Here is a 17,766-nt window from a genome sequence, read left to right on the forward strand (position 1 = left end):
TGTCCATTTGATCCCGAACTCATCGCACTGTAAGTACAGTGACTAGAGGACTGTCGGAGGAATCACATTATCTCAAGACGACTTCATCACTCTGAAACACGATTGCTGAAATTGAGGGATAAGTGGGACTTCTGTGAAGATTCCTGGATTCTGTTACTTTCAGAAGGCAAGAAGAATCTCCCGGACAGACAAAACCAACATGCAAAGGTAAGCACTTCAGAAATGGTCATGTTTTTCACATTTAAATTCTATTGTCAGGATTTGTGGGTGACTTGATTTGCAGGAATAATAAAGTCCCATTTACCTATTCAGCCTACTTAAACTCATTGACATATTTTAGACATTAACCTTCAGTAGACTTTTTAGGAGGCCAAATACAGATGAGGGAGGAACCTTTAAACTTGACTAATACATTTTACCTACTTGTTTAGACTGACACAATTTGTTATTTAGGGTTAGATCATCAGTTATAAGGTCATAGTAAGTGATGACTCTTCTAAAACAGAAACAATCAAGTACAAGAATGAGTTTAGATGATAGTACTGTAAACTGCTATTTAAACAGGTCTGTCAGAGTCAGGGCCAGAACTACCGCTGAGGACAATGAGGTCATTCCCTCTTTATTTTTTCTGGAACCTTCGGGTACTTAGCAACCTTGAGCAGTTTATATTATACAGTTAAAAAGTTAAATATTTTTATGCTAATTTCAGCACTTTTAGACCCTGCCCAGTGACGGCAGTGTCAGCAGCTGGAATCGGGCCAGTTTATTCAGGGCGTCATTCACCCCGAGTCTTAGCTGAGTTGGACAGTCAGATCTGGCCGACTTATTTCTTTCAGCGAGCTGAGTTTGGGCTGAAGCTGAGTCATGAATTTCTTTTATAACGGCCCAGTGATGGCAATGTCGGAAGCTGGAATTGGGACAGTTTATTTGGTCCGATTCTGGGGCATTATTCATCCAGAATCTTAGCCTAGTTTGGGCTGACGCTGATTCCTGGAAGTGTGAAAAGGCAAATAAAGTGGCAACACTTTTATTGACCAGACTGTAGTATCCTCTTGAAATGATAGGAAGTTTGTGGGGAAAACTATGTAACCTAGTACAAATGACAGAAAAACAGATGCAAGGTTAGTTAGGTTAGAATTTCGTTATACGTCTTGACTTTCAGAGGGAGTTCCTTTTGAGAATTGTTCCATTTTAAATTTAACTTGAATCACAGAAATTTGCACATCTAACAATGAACCATCCAAATAATAAAATGACCTTTACAGGAATGGGCTTTGACGTTTTGGTGTTTTTCTTTTATCTCCAAGGTAATGGATATTACGAGTACATTTCCTGTTTCAGAACTAAGAACACTACAATAGAATAAAGATCATTTGGCTATACAAAAAAAAGACAATCATTCTGTGGGTCTACAAAATCGGGCTTTCCTTCATTGTCAGTGGAGCAGCTCCAGATTTTATGCCAGGGATGTCCAAAGTTTTTTGAATGGGAGCCAGATCAGATATTGTGAAAATGCCTCGGGGCTAGCTGCTTCTCGCATCAAACGTTTTATTAAAAAAAAAAAATCCCACACAAATGAGACAAATGCAACTGTTTCATCTTTCAGTGAGAAAGTATTCAACTTTCTACTGCCCCCTAAAGCGGTGCCCTTAGAGTTGATTTTACGCTTCTTTGCTGTGGCCATGTCTGCTACCCAGCCGTCTGCTGTTAGGTAACCGTTCGTGTGCTGTTTATGAAAACACATCAGTTCTGCCTGTGTAGTTCATACTTGGTGCATGTCTACAAACTGTGTGATAGTCCTGCCATCAATAGATGAACAGGAAAAATGTGAAGTAATCCTGCTTGATTAATCAACATTGTGTGGTGGGCCACACATAGTGTATTTTGAGCAATGAGCCCCGAGCCAAATGAACAAAAGCAGTTCATGTTCACAGCTATTGATTGAACTTTCCTAGACCATGAAATTACATATTGGAACTCTGAGGGTGTCCATATAGTCCTTTTAAAACAAACCAAACCCAGTCCTCTTAAAGTGGACCAAAAAGTGGACCAACAGAAAAAGGGACTCAGTCCTTTTTGTGTTCATATTGTCAGTTCATCTGAAAGTGAACTCCGAACAGGCACTGCAGTGTGGTTATGAAGCCCCTCACTTTCAGATGAACTTGACATTGGAGGAAAACCTTAGCGTTTGTGTGCTGTAGACTGTTGCCGTTTGATGTATTCAACACTCCACATCTGGAGATGTGCAGAATCTTCCATGGACCAAACCACTCCTTGTCCTGCGTCCTTGCAAGTGTTACAGGTAGACCAACGTGGTTTCGTCTGTTTTTCCTGGCGTCCCATTGCAATAGCATGTGACCTAGAGCAGTTGTTCCCAACAGGCGGGTCGCAGTCTAAGAGTGGGTCATGGGTCCATTGTGAATGGACCGCAAGTGACTTGCAAACATGTCAAGTTTCTTTCAAACACTCTTTATTTTGAATTACAGTGCATTTCTAGCACAGAGCTTTTACTTTGAAGTGCTTTGTTTCCTGCTGTAGAGTGAATGATTATCGGATATCGGACAGGTGCTTGACAGAGACAGCAAACTAGAGCTCTTGACGAAGGAGAAATCTGGACCCTGTGGCTATACCAGTTGAGAACCACTGATCTAGAGGGCTAAATACATGGCAAAGAGCAAAGTGAACCAAGAGTACTTTGTGTTCACAGTGCACAGGTTAAGCGAACCGCACTCTGGACTTGAAGTGAGGGGACTTCAGAGGGGTCTGAGTTCTCTTGGAGTATTCACATATGTGCAAAAAAATGCTGAGTCACCGCTCTGAGTCCGTTTAGAGGGCTGAAAAAGACCAAGTGTGAAAACACCCTTTACTTAGGGCCTGTTTATACAGTCCCGTATATTTCTGAAAACGGGTTTATCTTTGCGTTTGCCACTATCATTTACAGATTTTCAAAAACGGCTTCCAAAGTGAAAGTTTGTAAAAAAAAAATAATCGTTTCTGTGGAGACGTGTAAACGGAATAGACGGAGATTTTAGAAAACGATGACGTTGCAACCCAGTTTGCGCTTGCCCATTAGGCGCGCGGTAACCACAACAACAATGGCGGATATGTTGTTTACGTTTTGTTAGCACTTCTGGGACTCACAAGCTTACAAATGAATTTAGCACTGCTGCATCAACATCACCGCTACACTGGCGCACAAGGACATCTGCTGTGCCCATTATTAGTAAGTGCATAGCAGCTAACTATGCTACGTAAGGTTAAAATGTAGTTTATCATTGTTTTTATCACTAGCGCCAGGAGGAAAACAAATCACTGTGCATGTACAGAATGTTCTTCTATGGTGTTTGACATATTGTGTATCGCCACCTACTGGCCTGGCATGCTAATTGCAGCAGGGATATCGTTTTCAAAACTGATCGTGTAAACCCGGATTTTTTTTTTTTTTTATAAGGGATAAATTATTTGTATCGCCGTCCGTGTAAACAAGGCCTCAATTTATGTGGTGTTCCCCTTAAAAAAATCACCAGAATGCTAGAAATTATGCAGACCCCAAGAACCCTCCATTTTAAATTGGTGTTTACGGCCCTGCTAACGGGGTATTTTTACATTGCCTACATTGCCAGGCCCACTGGATACTTTGCACACTCAACACTACTGTTGAGTGTGCAAAGTATCCAGTGGGCCTGATTGGACCCTTTGGTGGGCTGGTTCTGGCCCCCGGGCCATATGTTTGACACCCCTGGTTTAGAGGGCTGAAGACACCCTTAATTTAGGCGATGTTCCCCTTTAAAAATTCACCAGGATGCTAGAAATTAGGTGGACCCCAGGAACCCCCCTTTAAAATTTGTGCTGCTAATGGATTATTTCCTCATTGCCTTTGCATTCAAGCATTTTAATATGCTTGAACAGAGGAGATGGAGGCAAAATAAGAGGCAGATGGAACAGGACAGTGATCATATTATGAGTCCACTGGGTAATTTACAGTAATGCTCAATGACATTATAATGAGGCCATTGTTTACCCACGTGTTTTATAATTCACTGTGCATATTGCAGCCACAGGGCGGTGGTAGGAGGCGGCTGTGTTTCCGTGCTGCTGCCTCTCCAGCATCACTCACCGCTGACGGCCCCTTTAAGAACACGGCACCGAACACTGACGAAATTTCCTCGGCTCGGCCCTGCTCCCTGCCCGTTTCTGCGAAATCAACAAGAGACGGAGGCGAGCTAGTATCTGCAAGCTCCGGGCCATAACGGTGCTGGTCAGGGCAGCTCTCACCAGACAGGAGGAGGAGGGGGGAGACGCAACTGGTATTTTTTTCTCCTCTCAGTGTTTCTCTGCTTAACCGCTCCACACAGACGCTATTTAGTCGGCGGAGAGAAACAAGCGGATATCGCTGGGATGGATGGACCAAGTGAGCAGCTCTCGCCGTGAGACTGGCGCTAATTTGGACGTCCTGAGCAGCAGGTGTACTGAAGGATAAAGCAGACTACAGGGAATCTCAGTGTTCATGAAACTTTGCTACGATTTACGTGCTGGGTAAGACTTGTTCCCCCCTTTTATATTCTTCTTAAAATACCTATTGTTAGGGAAGAATTGTTAGGGTATTGTTTAATCTCACCCGCCTGTCTCACTGTTTCGTCGGGGTCATCCAAAATGCGGATTAGTGAGCTCTCACGCTGTGTATGTTACAGATGTGAGAAAATGTCCGACCGTTTGTGGGGGTTATTAACAGTTAAACTCGAGGCCTAGCTAACTTCATAGCGTTTAATTCAGTCGCTAAACATAATGTGAATTCAACAGTGCCGTTTGGCCTAGCTAACGCTAAACTGGAGGGAGTCGTGAACATCAAAGTCTAACGGTCGTCCGCTGCTAGTTCAATGTTATTAGTAACGCCCATTGGTGCTTTTTTTTTATCGAGTTTTCCGCACTTAAACACCCCATAATAACCATTTCACATACATATTATATAGCCTAGCTGCTTTATGTTAATATTTTAATGATATTTGCGCATACACTTGGCCAGCTTTTCATTCATGTAGACGTGAAACCTAAAATCGATCACAGTCAGTGACCGACATTAACCGTTATTTTACATTCATGTCAAAGTTACATAATGCACCTGAAGGCGCATACTGATTTGAAAAGTACAAGTGTGGTGTGTTCACTGACACCTACAAGCTCCGATATCTGAGAGTTGATAGCGCTGTCCTAAAAAGGTGCTGTGAAAATTAAAATTAATTCCCCATTTCTGTCAGTGGGGAAGTGAGGTCAAGTGTTGGTTTCTTGTCCTGGATTGACCCCGCCAATTGGTGTCACTTTGTCCCCATTGTTCATCTGATTTCAGACACAGAGGGCAGATTGACAGATCGTTAAGGAAGTATTGATTGATTATATCCTTGTTTATATAACTGCATGGTGAAATAATAGCAGTAGAGTAGGAGGGATGGTGCATTGAAGGCAGTGTGTGTGAGTAAACTTCACCTCGCCACTTCTGGTCAATTCAATTTTATTGATAAAGCACAATATCACAAATCACAATTTGCCTCAGAGGGTTTTACAGCATACAACATCACTCTGTCCCTGGACCCTCACAGCTAATAAGTAATAACCCTTTAACAGGGAAAATGGTAGAAACCTTAGGAAGAGCAACTGAGGAGGGATCCCTCTTCTAGGATGGACAGACGTGCAATGGATGTCGGGTGTATGGAGCAGATCAACATTATAAATTTACAGTAATCCACATGACAAATTGAGAGAGACAGAGACTGAGAGAGACAGGCATCAAGGTCGGGCTGTTCCCTAATCCAGGAGGCACTGAATTTATATCATTCTTTTCAAAACCTGGGAAAGCTGTTTTGAAAACATCATCTTGATCCAGCCTTGAATGCACCACAAGGGCATGCTGGTACTGTCTCCGCAGGATAATTACGACTTTAAGAGTAGTGATGTACTCTGGCGTTTTTTAAAAAGAGCCCATGACAATTCTATTATGCCTCAGAACGAAGATGAAATGTGGAAGAAAGAGAAAAAGGACAAATCATCTGTTTTTTGTCATAATTTGCACATCAATTGTGTTTATAACAACATTAGCGCCAGGCACATTGTGCACCTGACTTGTGTAAAAACACAAACTAACCATTCCAAAGCTGCACAGACAGGAAAAAATACCTCGGACATGATGTTGGCTTTGAAAAATGCACGCTATAACTGACTTTTATCCTTGTTCAGCCAACTACACATCGCCCAGAGGGTTGCATTAGTGGGCTAGATAAAAGCTAGTGCATTCTTCTTGTTCCTACCATGTCGTTATTGTTCTTATCTCCTAATCTGTTGACTGGGACTCGAGCACAACCCTCGTCTAGCCTTCAACTATAAACAGAGCAGAATATGTCTAATAGGTCTAATTAAAGTCCTCATATCTGCACTCTCCTCCCTTCCTCCCGCTCCATCCCCAGGGTTGACATCAAATTAAAAATGCGAGGCTTGATGAAAACATTTACAGAAACATTGTGCATGCAGATTGAGGCTTGTGTTCCAACTTAATAAGGATGTGGATACTTTGTGAGTGTGTTTATGAGGCAGCTTGGTTGCTGAGGTGATACAAAAGTTGCCTGGGTTAATTAGAAAATAGTATTGTTTTGTCTTCTAAGTTGGAACAGCAACTGGCAGCATACTTTGTTTTACTACAGGCAGTTGTTATTCAGCATGGCAGTAGCCTGATGCTTTTTTTCCTCTGACCATCTGTTGCCTGTCTTTTCACTATGAATGCAGGAGCTGAACAAAAGTTCGAGCGACTCCTTGGTGCATTCTGGTTAATTCTGGCAAATGGGATATCTACAAGTCATGATAATCTCTCTCTCCGTCTCGCATTGTCTTAAGAAACTTGTCGAAGTTAAGATTAGCTCTACAGGTGAGCCTCCTGTTGTTTCTGCAGAAACCAAGCACCACAGATGATGATGGCAGGATGGCCTTACATGGGTTTATACAGCACTTTAGAGTTGGAGCAATTGCAAAAGGAAATGAGGTTTGCATCAGTCACCAAAGCGGAAACACTACACTGTGGCATTTCCAGCTAACAAGCTGTTATTGTGAACTTTCTGTCATTTGAAAACAAAACCTGGCTGCCTAATGTCCCAGAAAATACAGAAAGTGGCCTACTTGTGCGAGTGCTCTTGCCTGCATTGTACTCAACAGTACAGTACACTACAGTATGCGGTTGTTTCCACTGACCCCCCTTCCTTTCATGCATGGCTGATGGGCAGCAGTTATATAGGACGTAATTGTAGAAAGAGATACTCGTGTCTCATGTGGCTATACCATGCCAGTGTACTCTTATCAGTGCAGATAACCAGGGGTGATAGGAAGGCCATTCACCTGAATAGTTATTAGAGTAAGATGAGTGTGTTTGTGTGCAGCTGGGAGCATTAAGGTTTATTACACTGCCATTCAATTTACGTTATTAGCCCAACAAATTGATGCTCCGATGGAAATAGCCATGCCCTGACGCTAATACATTAAAGAATGTGAGGCCTGTAATAGCACTCATGAAAAATGCATTGTGGTTTCCTACAACAAGGATACACTGTATATCTGAAAACAGTGTATGCTATACTTGCAATCTTGGCTTGTGATCAGTGTAGCGTTGTGAATACTGTAGGGCTGCTGGGCTAGAAACGGAATTACTTTACAAGGTGCTAGAGGGCAAAAAGAGTCGGGTAATCAATAAATTCATGGACCAAAAATGAATCATCAACTATTTTTCAGCACAATTTGGAAAATACACGGTGCCTCTTAAATGATTCCTTATTTCGCTCTTATTATAGTATACTGAATTTCTTTGGAGTTCAGGGTTGTTGGTCGTACAAAACAGGACATCTCACCATGGGCTGTGGAAACTTGTGATGAAGCTATTTGCCGATATGACCAAAGGATTAATTAATTATTAAAAAAGTAGTTGCTAGATTAATCAATAACAAAAATTATCGTTAGTTGCAGCCCTGCTGTGATCACACTCCCTTAACTATATTGATTTTAATTCATTTTAACAACATTATTGAACATCTTGTATCTTGAAGTTTATTGATCAACAACGGATATTTTAAATGCATGTGTCTTTAATGACAGTTTTGTATTGCATTTTATGGATGTCAGTTTTTGTTCATTTTGCTTTAGCCCAACACCCATTAACCAATAACTATTAAATAAGAAATTAATTTTTTATGGAAAAAAAAGCAAAATGATGTGAAATACAAGTGGTCCATCCTGTTAGTCTGGCACGCCATTGACTCATTGAGCTTTAGCATAGCATTTCAAAGGGCTAGCCATGTAGCGGGGGTGAAATTTTAATATTTTGACAGCTGGCTAGCTGCGTTAACATCTGGAAACATAAAGTCCACTGCCCACCCTCTGGTCTCCACTGGTTAGCCATCGTCAGGCTTGGTCGCTTTGCACTGCACACCACCAGGAAGCTAGCTGGAAGCTACCTAGCTACGCTGCTAATCCTGCAATTACTGCTGGTAATGCTGACCGAGATGGCGTTGCTGTGGAAATGTTAGCTATCCTGCTGGGCTTCCCCCAGGTAGCCTAGATGAGTTAGTGGCTTCATACTTACCCGCAAACCCCCTTTAGCATTGTTAATTATGCTAGCACCACTTGTCCCTTTGACAGTGCTAACCGTGCTAACAGAGCTAACAGTTATAACATAGATAACAATGCTAAAGGAGGTTTGTGACTCAAAATTGAGTGACCTGGCAGGAGTATAGTTTTGCTAGCAGTAATCGCGGAATGAGCGGTGCCGCCACCTAGCTCGCATCAGACCTGAAGGTGCACAGTGCAGTAAACTTAAGACTACCAAAATGAACCTATAGACTGAAATGCGTAACTAGTCAAAAATATTCATGGTGGTCAAACGAATAATGGTTAATTGTTGATGTCCCGACTCCCTAGTTTTAAGTGTAGACGTTAGGAATGACCTATTGTTCAAAACCGAAATTCCCAGTGATACAAAACATAAGATAAAAGTGACAAATCCTCAAATTTTATTCATTTCAATGTTATATCATGATAAAGTTATTATTAAAATAGTTGTCGATTTAACTTCTGTCAATCAACTTGTCATTTCAGCTCTAGTAGAAACTATAGTTGCAGTATTTGAAGATTCTTCACATGATTTTCCCTTTTTACAAAATTGAGAAGCACGAATGTAGGACAAAGGGCGTCAGTCTGCCTCTTACAGCCTGATATCCATGAATGACAGCGATTGGCTGTTGCAGTGAGTGTGACCTGTGTGACCAAGAGTAACCTCAAGCTACTACGGGTCATTAGCAGGAGATTACTCAGACAGACGTAAGCGTACACACACACACAAACAGTATACTGAAGCTTGTACAGTGAACACCCACTGGGCTTGTTGAGCTACTCACCCTTAACTAATATGCAGTAATAAAAAAACAGGTCTGTGTGTGTGTTGCTATACTGTCATTTTAGTTTATGTGCATTAGTGTGTGTATCTTTGCCTCCTCTTTGTTGCACCAGCCTCTCCCCGACTTGGTGTGTTAGCATGATTTATGGTTAGTGGATGGAAGTGTCTTTGTGTTGTGTATCACTGAGCAAATGTATCACGAAGGCTCGTTTGTGTGTATTCCCACAGTAACATTCACATAGTGATCAGACCTTGAGCTGAAGCCCCTTCTTCTTCCTCCTCCTCCTCCTCCTCCTCCTGTCCTCTCTTTTCATCGTTTCATCCTCCCATTTAAGATGATGATGTGGTTGAAACTGCCTCTGGGCTGGAGAAAGAAATCCTTCAAAAAGGAAATAAATAAGAAAACGTAGCCTGAGGAACACCGCAGTGAATGGAGGCGAGGAATAGCAAAGGAACATGTAATGTGCTTTTTAATAAGATCTCAGCTCGTACAAATTAGGGCTGTGTTTCATAAATGTTAGCATTTACTTACAGACTGAATAAGATGTGATTTATGCATTGTGTTTTTCAAAGGAACTCTGAATGAAAATGTCAAATTCTTGGGTGTTTTTTGAATTCATATATGTGCATCTGATGCTTTCATTAGTCAGTATTGTTATGGATTGATTTTATGGAAGGTAGCTGTAGGTAGTTTGAGCTGACCAGTTGCTCACTGAGCTGTAGCACCAAGCAGGCAGGTTCAGGTGGTTATTGTGAGAACACATTTCATAGTGACAGGTGTCTTGAGAAGAGGAGGGGGGTGTTTATCGAGCTGCCACTCACCATGTTTCCACTCACCCCTCATGGAGAAAAGGTCAACCCACCAGTCACCTCTGTAATTTCCACTGAAATGTGCGCATGGGGCTGGGTTGTCTACATGACGAAATGCAATATTTGTACTTTCTCCGTTTCCTCGCCTCTTAGTCCCTCCTACACAGATAATGTGAAGATCTGTCCAGTGAGTAATAAGAACGAATGAGTTACTGCCGCTGCTGTATTTATTTTGCTTGTCACTGAGGTCCTCCCACATGACAAAACAATATGAAATATTAGTCTGTGTGTGTTTTGTTTTCCCCCATAAAATTGTTATTTGTGTCTTCATTTATTGATGTTCTGCTTGTAAATGTAATAATCCAGCATATGGTAAGAATAATGTGTGAATGTGTGACGCCCCTAGATCATTATCTCTTTGTGCTTTCCTGTTCTGATGTTCATGGTCTAATGTGTGCAGTGGAGCAAGCCCTTAATACAGCCTAAATGGGATAGTGCACCCAAAAATGAAAATTGAGCCATTATCTACTCACCCATATGCCGAGGGAGGCTCAGGTGAAGAATTTTCCTAGTCAACCAATAGTCGTCATTTAGGGCCATTAGTCGACAAGTTGCCTGCATGTTTATGATATTTATTTTATTATTCAATTATATATTTTGGGTGGGGCAACACATTGGTTTGATTTGAAGGTGTGAGAAAGAATAGTATCAGTAACATTGTTAACACTGTGCTACATTACAGAGAAATACAAAACCGTACTAACGAACCTTCATTAATATAGGCCTATATTTTATCTACAAGTGCACGTCACACACTGAGCGAGCCGCCTGTTAATGACGCTGTCAGCAAAGCAGTAATGATTGTGCTAAGTGGCTAATGGGCATGTAGCTACTGACATGTTTCAGATCATACGTCATGTTTGTAGTCGACCAATGAAGATGAGTTTACATATCACTTTGGGTTCGTCCTTCACCTTCTCAAAATGATCCCACACTTTGGATTTCCTGCCCAACATGTTATTAACTAGCCTGTGGAATAACTGCAGGTACCAGCCCTGGAAATTAGGGGCTGTACACATGCTGCGTTTTTACTCGCCTAGAAACGATGGTTGTGTCAGGGGTTTCTAAGCAACCTTAACAAGCATCATATAGCCTATTTACATGAGTGCAGAGCTGATCTTCTTCTAGACGCTTTTCATAACTGTGGAGGCCTATCAACAGTGGGATAGATGTAAGGCTCTGGGGAGCCCTGCACTAACATGATCAACTTTTCCATATTCATCAGACTGAATATTTACAGAAGATTGGTTTGTAACGTGACTCCTGTCTGACTGCTGAGCGGGCCACTTCCTGTGTCTGTCCTTTCAAATTAAATTCCCAAATGATCCAGTCATATAGGTGTAGATTTATTTTGATAAGGCACAACTCCTAATAGAGTTTCACGTTCTTTTGGGGTTTTTTTTCCCTGCGACTAAGCGACCAATGAAATATTATTTTAGTATTTAGAATCAATAGATCAATCAGAATCAATGTTTTTGACAGTACTAGTAACCATTGTGATTAACAGGAAGTTAAGGGGCAGAACAGAGCGTATTTCATGATGGTGGACCGGAATAATTTCCTGTTCCCGCAAAGATCAAGGAGTAATGATTGATCAAACAAGGGATTTGAGACGTACCTTTTTTCAATATTTACATGATATGAAAGACATTGGGTCCGTAACTTTCTTTTCAGTCATTAATTTAGCCTAATATCCAAGATTATTGCGTAGTTATCGAGAAAACCAGGCCTGGAATGTCTTAGTTGCAGGTCAACAGTCTTCAGAGTTTTTAGAAATGGAGTGAATATGAAGCGGCAAGTCCGACAACATGCCAGTCGGCTTATCAGTTAGCCAATCATTCACAAAAAACCTGTCTGACAGCTTGTCAGTCAGTTAACCATCTTCGAAGTGTGACAGTTACTCATCCGCTCAAACAGATTAAGTAATCTCTGAGGATTACACCAAGAAGAGTTACACTTAATCCCTTCCTAAATGACAAGTCACAGCAGTCAAAAATCATCACATTCATCATCTTGACTGCATGTTGTGTTGCTCCGTGCTCGGCTACTGGAAAGGATGACAGATTGTTGTGACAATTTGTTGACATATACCAGTCGGTCATATCCACTCTATAAAGATGAATGACCTCTTCGTAGACTAGGACAACAGGAACCTCACTACTGTCTCGTTCAGTCAGCATTTCTCATTCAAAGAAAGGACTTATTGGAGGTGGTGGCTGGAAAGTCAACACTTTGGGTGCAGCCAGAGTTTAATAGGCCAATAGGACATTTGTGAACTAGTAGCAGTGAGGGGATCGGTGTGTTGCCAGTGACAGTTTAGCACCTGTTGTTGTTTAAAAATGGCCCTCATTTCGATGCTGATTATGAACTATAGCACAATTGTACTGTAGTTGGCTTATATTGGCTCACTTCTGGTGGGCATTAATGAGGTCATAAATCCTGTCTGTATTTTGTTTCTATTGGTGGGATTAATTGTACTGCAGTGTCAGGCTACCGCTGCTGAATGCAGAGCAAATGCTGCAGTATCTCGACTCCTGTGACTGTCTATGATGACACAAACAGCCCCCCTGTTCAATCTGCCATCATTACACCTTGGCCCTTGATACCATAACACCAGCAGTAAGCCTTTCACAGCCTCTCGCAACCACTGCCACTGCTCCCGCCATGGAAATGAAATCAATAAATGAGGTCAGCAGATCTGCTGCTGTCAACTGTTTGGCAGAGGAGTGAGAGGATGTGGTCGTCATGGCGCTAACAGGGTTACTGGTTCCATCTTTTTGTGTAGGCAGAAGGGGAGAGAGAAACGCAAACACTGGCGTGGTTAGAGCTTCAATAAAAGGCAAGAGGTTGGTGTTTGTTATGTCATATGTTACTTTGGGGAAAATTTTCTAAGGGCAGATAGGGAAATTAAAAAGGGTGTAGATGTCCTGTAACTTCTGATTGCCTTTACAAATGTTGATACTGAGAAACAAACTTTGGTTCAGACTGAAATACCTAACAAATTGCAGATCCGTCAGCATCAGTCTTTCCAACTGTCCTCTGTCCTCCTCCCTCTGCTGCTGAGGTGATTCACTGCCTACAGGTACAGCCGGTAAATTTTAAGATTTGTGGCAAACTAAGCTAAACAGTTGGACTACAATCAGACAGCTTTTGTTTTAGCTTGCTTGTAACAATGTACTATTAGCTGAGCTAGTGGGCTGCACCTGTGTGAAACATCGCAGCAGTGTGTGAGCCTGCTGACAGAGCAGAGTGAAGATTGCTTCTCTACATGTTTAAATGTTTATGCTTGTTGAACACGTGTATTGATAAAGCACTGGCCTTAGGCTCGCGAACATTTTATGTCACGTACTTACAGTAACGAGCGCAGTTGTTGTCAACTCCAGTAATCTTCATTTTGTCTCCATGGACTCTGCTCTGCTGTAAGCTGGCTTCACTTTGTGTTGTGTGTGTGAATGTGTGTGTGCATGTATAGGATGCTGGCCCCGATGCACAGAGAGGAGAGGAGCGTCAGCATCATGATAATAAATTACATCATAACCTTAAAATGTTCCAATAAAGAGCTTATCAATACTAAAGTCTTTAATAATTCAGGCTTGGGGCTGTTTTAGACACGATTTCAGCACCGATCCCAAGAGTAAATTGCAATGGCTCTGGGGATTTAGTTTTTCCTCCAGCACCATTATCAGGTCCAGATAAAATTTGTCAATAGCGTAGTTTACGACCAAATGCCTATAAATCTAACACACCCATCAGCTGGGTTTGTATCTGGACTAGGCTATGTCTACTCTAGTTTTTGCACCAACTACTTTTTTTATTTCGCTTTCTTTTATTATGTCTATGTTATGTATCAAGACACAAAGTATATTTAGTATATGTGAAAACCTACTGATTCAGATTTAGCTTAAGCTTTGTGTTTAAGTCCAGTTTATGACAAAGGGGGTGGTAATTACTGCTAGTTTTCTATGTATTAGGTTTTGATAAGGTAAGAAGAAGAGGAAAAAGACCGCACTGCCATACCAACAATAGCCCCTGCACTTTTGTGTCCCCACAGGGTTGCCGTCCGCCATGTTAAGGTAAAGCCCAGGTGCGCGGTGTTGACCATGCTAAAGCGCCTGGACAAGATCCGCTTCCGAGGCCCCAGGACGAGAGAGGACTTCCCGGATCTGGCCGAGTCGCCGCCCGCCTCCGACAACGAATGTAGCGACGACATGCAGCTGAAGCCCAGGACAGCTCTGCGCGACACAGAGGAGATCCTGCGAGACCCTGTGAGTGCTCATCATGCTCAGGCATGCTTGAATGCATGTGTTTAGGCTGGACATTTGACTCATGGTCACATTTGCAGTTGATTGAGTTTCATGGAGGAAGCAGAAAGTGATTAGTTTCATTTCCTGTTCCTTTTTTTCCGTTTCTGTTTCCCTTCAATTCTATCTATCTTCATCTTTATATCTGTCTGCATCTGTATTTGTCATACTGAATACATGGCTATCTTGCTTTTGTCTTACATACACACATTTAGCCTTGACGGGCTAGGACAAACACATATGGCGGTGTTTATTAATGTACTCATGAATTATTCTGTCTGAAAAGGACGCTCTGACCTCGGCATGACTCTAGCATCATATCCAGAAAAACACAAAAACCAGAGGGAGGGAGAGATGCAGTAGACGCTGTTTCACCTGTTTGATGTTTTCTTAGCACCCTTAGTTTAGGGCTAAAAATGACAATACGTTGTTTTGTTCAATCCCACTTGTTTTTGATTACTCTGAAGAGGAAAGGAAGACTGATGGAGGGTGGGGTTGTTACACTAAAGAAAAATGGAGGAGATGACAGCAATACAGATTTGCCGATGGGGGACATGGAATAGAGATGGCAATCGACAGCAGACAGGAGCAGAAATAGTGAAAGCAGCGTTGAGATGAACAGATATTGGATCGCAGGAAGGGGATGAAAAATGGAGGGAGAGAAAAGATTAAAGCGAAGAAAGTGATAAAGGGGGCCAGAGGACAGGAACTGAGCCTCGGAAGATTGGACTCTGAGATGTCTGGAGGGGAGGAGATGGACAGGGTGAAGAGGAAATGCTGAGAAAGGACAAAGACGCTAGCCTTGACTAAAAAAAATCCACATCATGTTTTGATATTTCTCCTTCCCATGCTAGATCCTGTTCATATTTAATGAAATCTGCAGCTCTCTCTTCCTCGTGGGTGACTAAACCGGCAGTATTGTCGTCATCATCATTCACTCGCACTGATAGGAAGATACAGGCATTAAAAACACCAGATTAGTCACTTGATGGTATCATTTCCTGAATGAAGGCTCCAGGATCTCTTTCACTTTCTCTCTTTTGATCTCCTAAAATAGACAGCTGATATGACTGTTGCATGGGAGGTACTCTGTGGGTTTTCCTGCATCCCAGTGAAAGCTGCAGTGCACAAGGCCAGGTGGTAAATGAGTGGTACTCAGAGACAGAGTACATCATTAGACTGTGACATCAGTTAGGGGGCAGTTTTTTTCACTTGTCAGCAATCTAGCTGACTGCAGTCCCTTTCAGCGCACTTTGTGGGCATGTGCAACATGTGTCTGTGTTTGCGTGTGTGCACCTGAGCCTTCTCGTGTGCACAAGTGTGTCTGTAGGCTGGTGTTTGTATGTCATGTGTGCTGGTGTTTGCCTGCGTTGGAACCATCCCACTGGGAGGGCATCGCCCACATCACGGCACTGATGAGTCACACTCCGTAGCCCCAAAATAGACCAAGCTAGCTGCCATTCCTGCTGTGACACACGCACACACACACAAACACACACACAAACACAGACACACAAGAGACATGCAGTCTCTCTCCCACCAATCGTGCTGTTGCATTCAAAATCTTAAAGCTGCCACTGCATGGTTGAAATATCATCTTCCCTGCGTAGCACTCTACTGGCACGTCGGAGCCCACCCAGACACACTCCAGGACCAGATTACATGACCTGCCTCTAAACTTCACCTTTATTACCTCATATGTTAAAAAGAAGACAGAGCGTGCCCTTGGGCTACATGCACTGAGACTTTTTGACAAACTAGCTTGTGTCATCCATACTAAACAGGCAGAATGTCACTGGGCAGATGGTGTTCAGTCACTGCACAGACGACTGCGTACGACCTTAGTGGCCTCTTTTCTGCAAGATCAGGTGGCTGCCTCACTGCACATGTCATACTTTGTGTCATCTAGTCATTATCTATAGCAAATCTAAAATACATTTAGAATTGCAGACAGGTGTGATGTGATGCAGGTCAAGACAGTGCCTGATATTAAGATATTGCTAGGTTTTACAGCCCTACAAATATCAGCTTTATTGGCATTATTGCACAATGATTAATGAGCATTTACATATGAAATATCTCTCAAAGCATTGTCACATATTAAAAATGATGATCAGAAGCCACTTAACCAACCATCAGTGCTGAGCAGCTCTTCAACTTGCCGTTCTGTGCAGGAGTCAGTGCTTTCAGTAGTGGGTCATGAATGCTTGAGCCTGTCATCATGTCCACAGGATTTAAAATCAAGTCTCTTATCTCTTCCAGTTTCATAGTAAGGGCCAGAGATAAACCCTATGGCAGAGAAGTCCAAAAGCGCACTGAATACTGAAGTCAAACCACAAGTTGTTTTTTTATGGTTTTGACTTTTGTCCTACCCAGAATACATACGATGTGAGTTTTTGCCAGCTAGCTGTATGAAGAGCTGTGGATTGCAACCCTGCAGCTGATGCTGCTTTATAGGGTTGTGGTTTACTGAGGTGCTTGCTGCCGAAACCCCTGTGTCTGATTTTTGTTCTGTGGCATGAGTTGCCTGTCTGGTCTGAGCGTACTCTAAACTGAATTTTTTGGATTTTTTTTTTTGTTTAGCTGTTTCATTTTTATTTAAAGTGGCAATAAATGAGTGTGCAAATGTTGCAGAATTGCACCCCTGGTCCACTGTCTGTAACTAACTTGAGTTCTACACACAGTTTTTGCTTGTGCACCATTTTAAAAAGTCAGGGAATCAGAGGGTTAACAGGAAATCAGATTAGGTAGGGAGGTGGGTACATGGTTTCTCAGAAAAATAAAAGTGAAAGTAGAACAGGATGTCTGTCAAGTTGAGAGTAATCACGATATCTTCTGCATTGTTAGCACTTTCTACCATTAGCAGAGGAATCACATTTCCTGCTGGTTCATTTTATACATTTTTTAGCGATGCACAATATGTATCTTTTTTACAGATAACCTGCTTCTCATGGCCGATAACATAACAGATTATTTTACATTTTTGTATTTAAAAAAAAAGAACAACCAGAGGGTTAGAAATGCAAAGATGTAGTGAGAAAATATGGATTATCTGACCTAACCAAATCTTACTGACAACACTATTTTTACACAACAAAAACAAGAAACAGTTCTGACTCTTCAAATGTTAATTTGTTTCTTCTTGTAAAGTATGTCAAAAAACTTCCTACACTT

The 17,766-nt window shown here is 42.0% G+C and overlaps 1 protein-coding gene across 4 annotated transcripts in view; it reads left to right on the forward strand.

Annotated features, from left to right (window-relative positions):
• The first annotated feature begins 4,112 nt into the window (after nt 1-4,112).
• The window catches only part of gramd4a (GRAM domain containing 4a), a 64,911-nt gene continuing 51,257 nt past the window's right edge, over nt 4,113-17,766 (forward strand). For all 4 annotated transcript variants that reach the window (XM_049567326.1, XM_049567328.1, XM_049567327.1 and 1 more), the window contains exons 1-2: nt 4,113-4,536; nt 14,343-14,556. In XM_049567326.1, the coding sequence (XP_049423283.1) occupies nt 4,508-4,536; nt 14,343-14,556 (243 nt within the window). In that variant the 5' untranslated portion in view covers nt 4,113-4,507. The remainder of the gene's footprint in view (nt 4,537-14,342; nt 14,557-17,766) is intronic.

The sequence above is a fragment of the Epinephelus fuscoguttatus genome, linkage group LG22, assembly GCF_011397635.1.
Source record: "Epinephelus fuscoguttatus linkage group LG22, E.fuscoguttatus.final_Chr_v1".
Classification (NCBI taxonomy): domain Eukaryota; kingdom Metazoa; phylum Chordata; class Actinopteri; order Perciformes; family Serranidae; genus Epinephelus; species Epinephelus fuscoguttatus.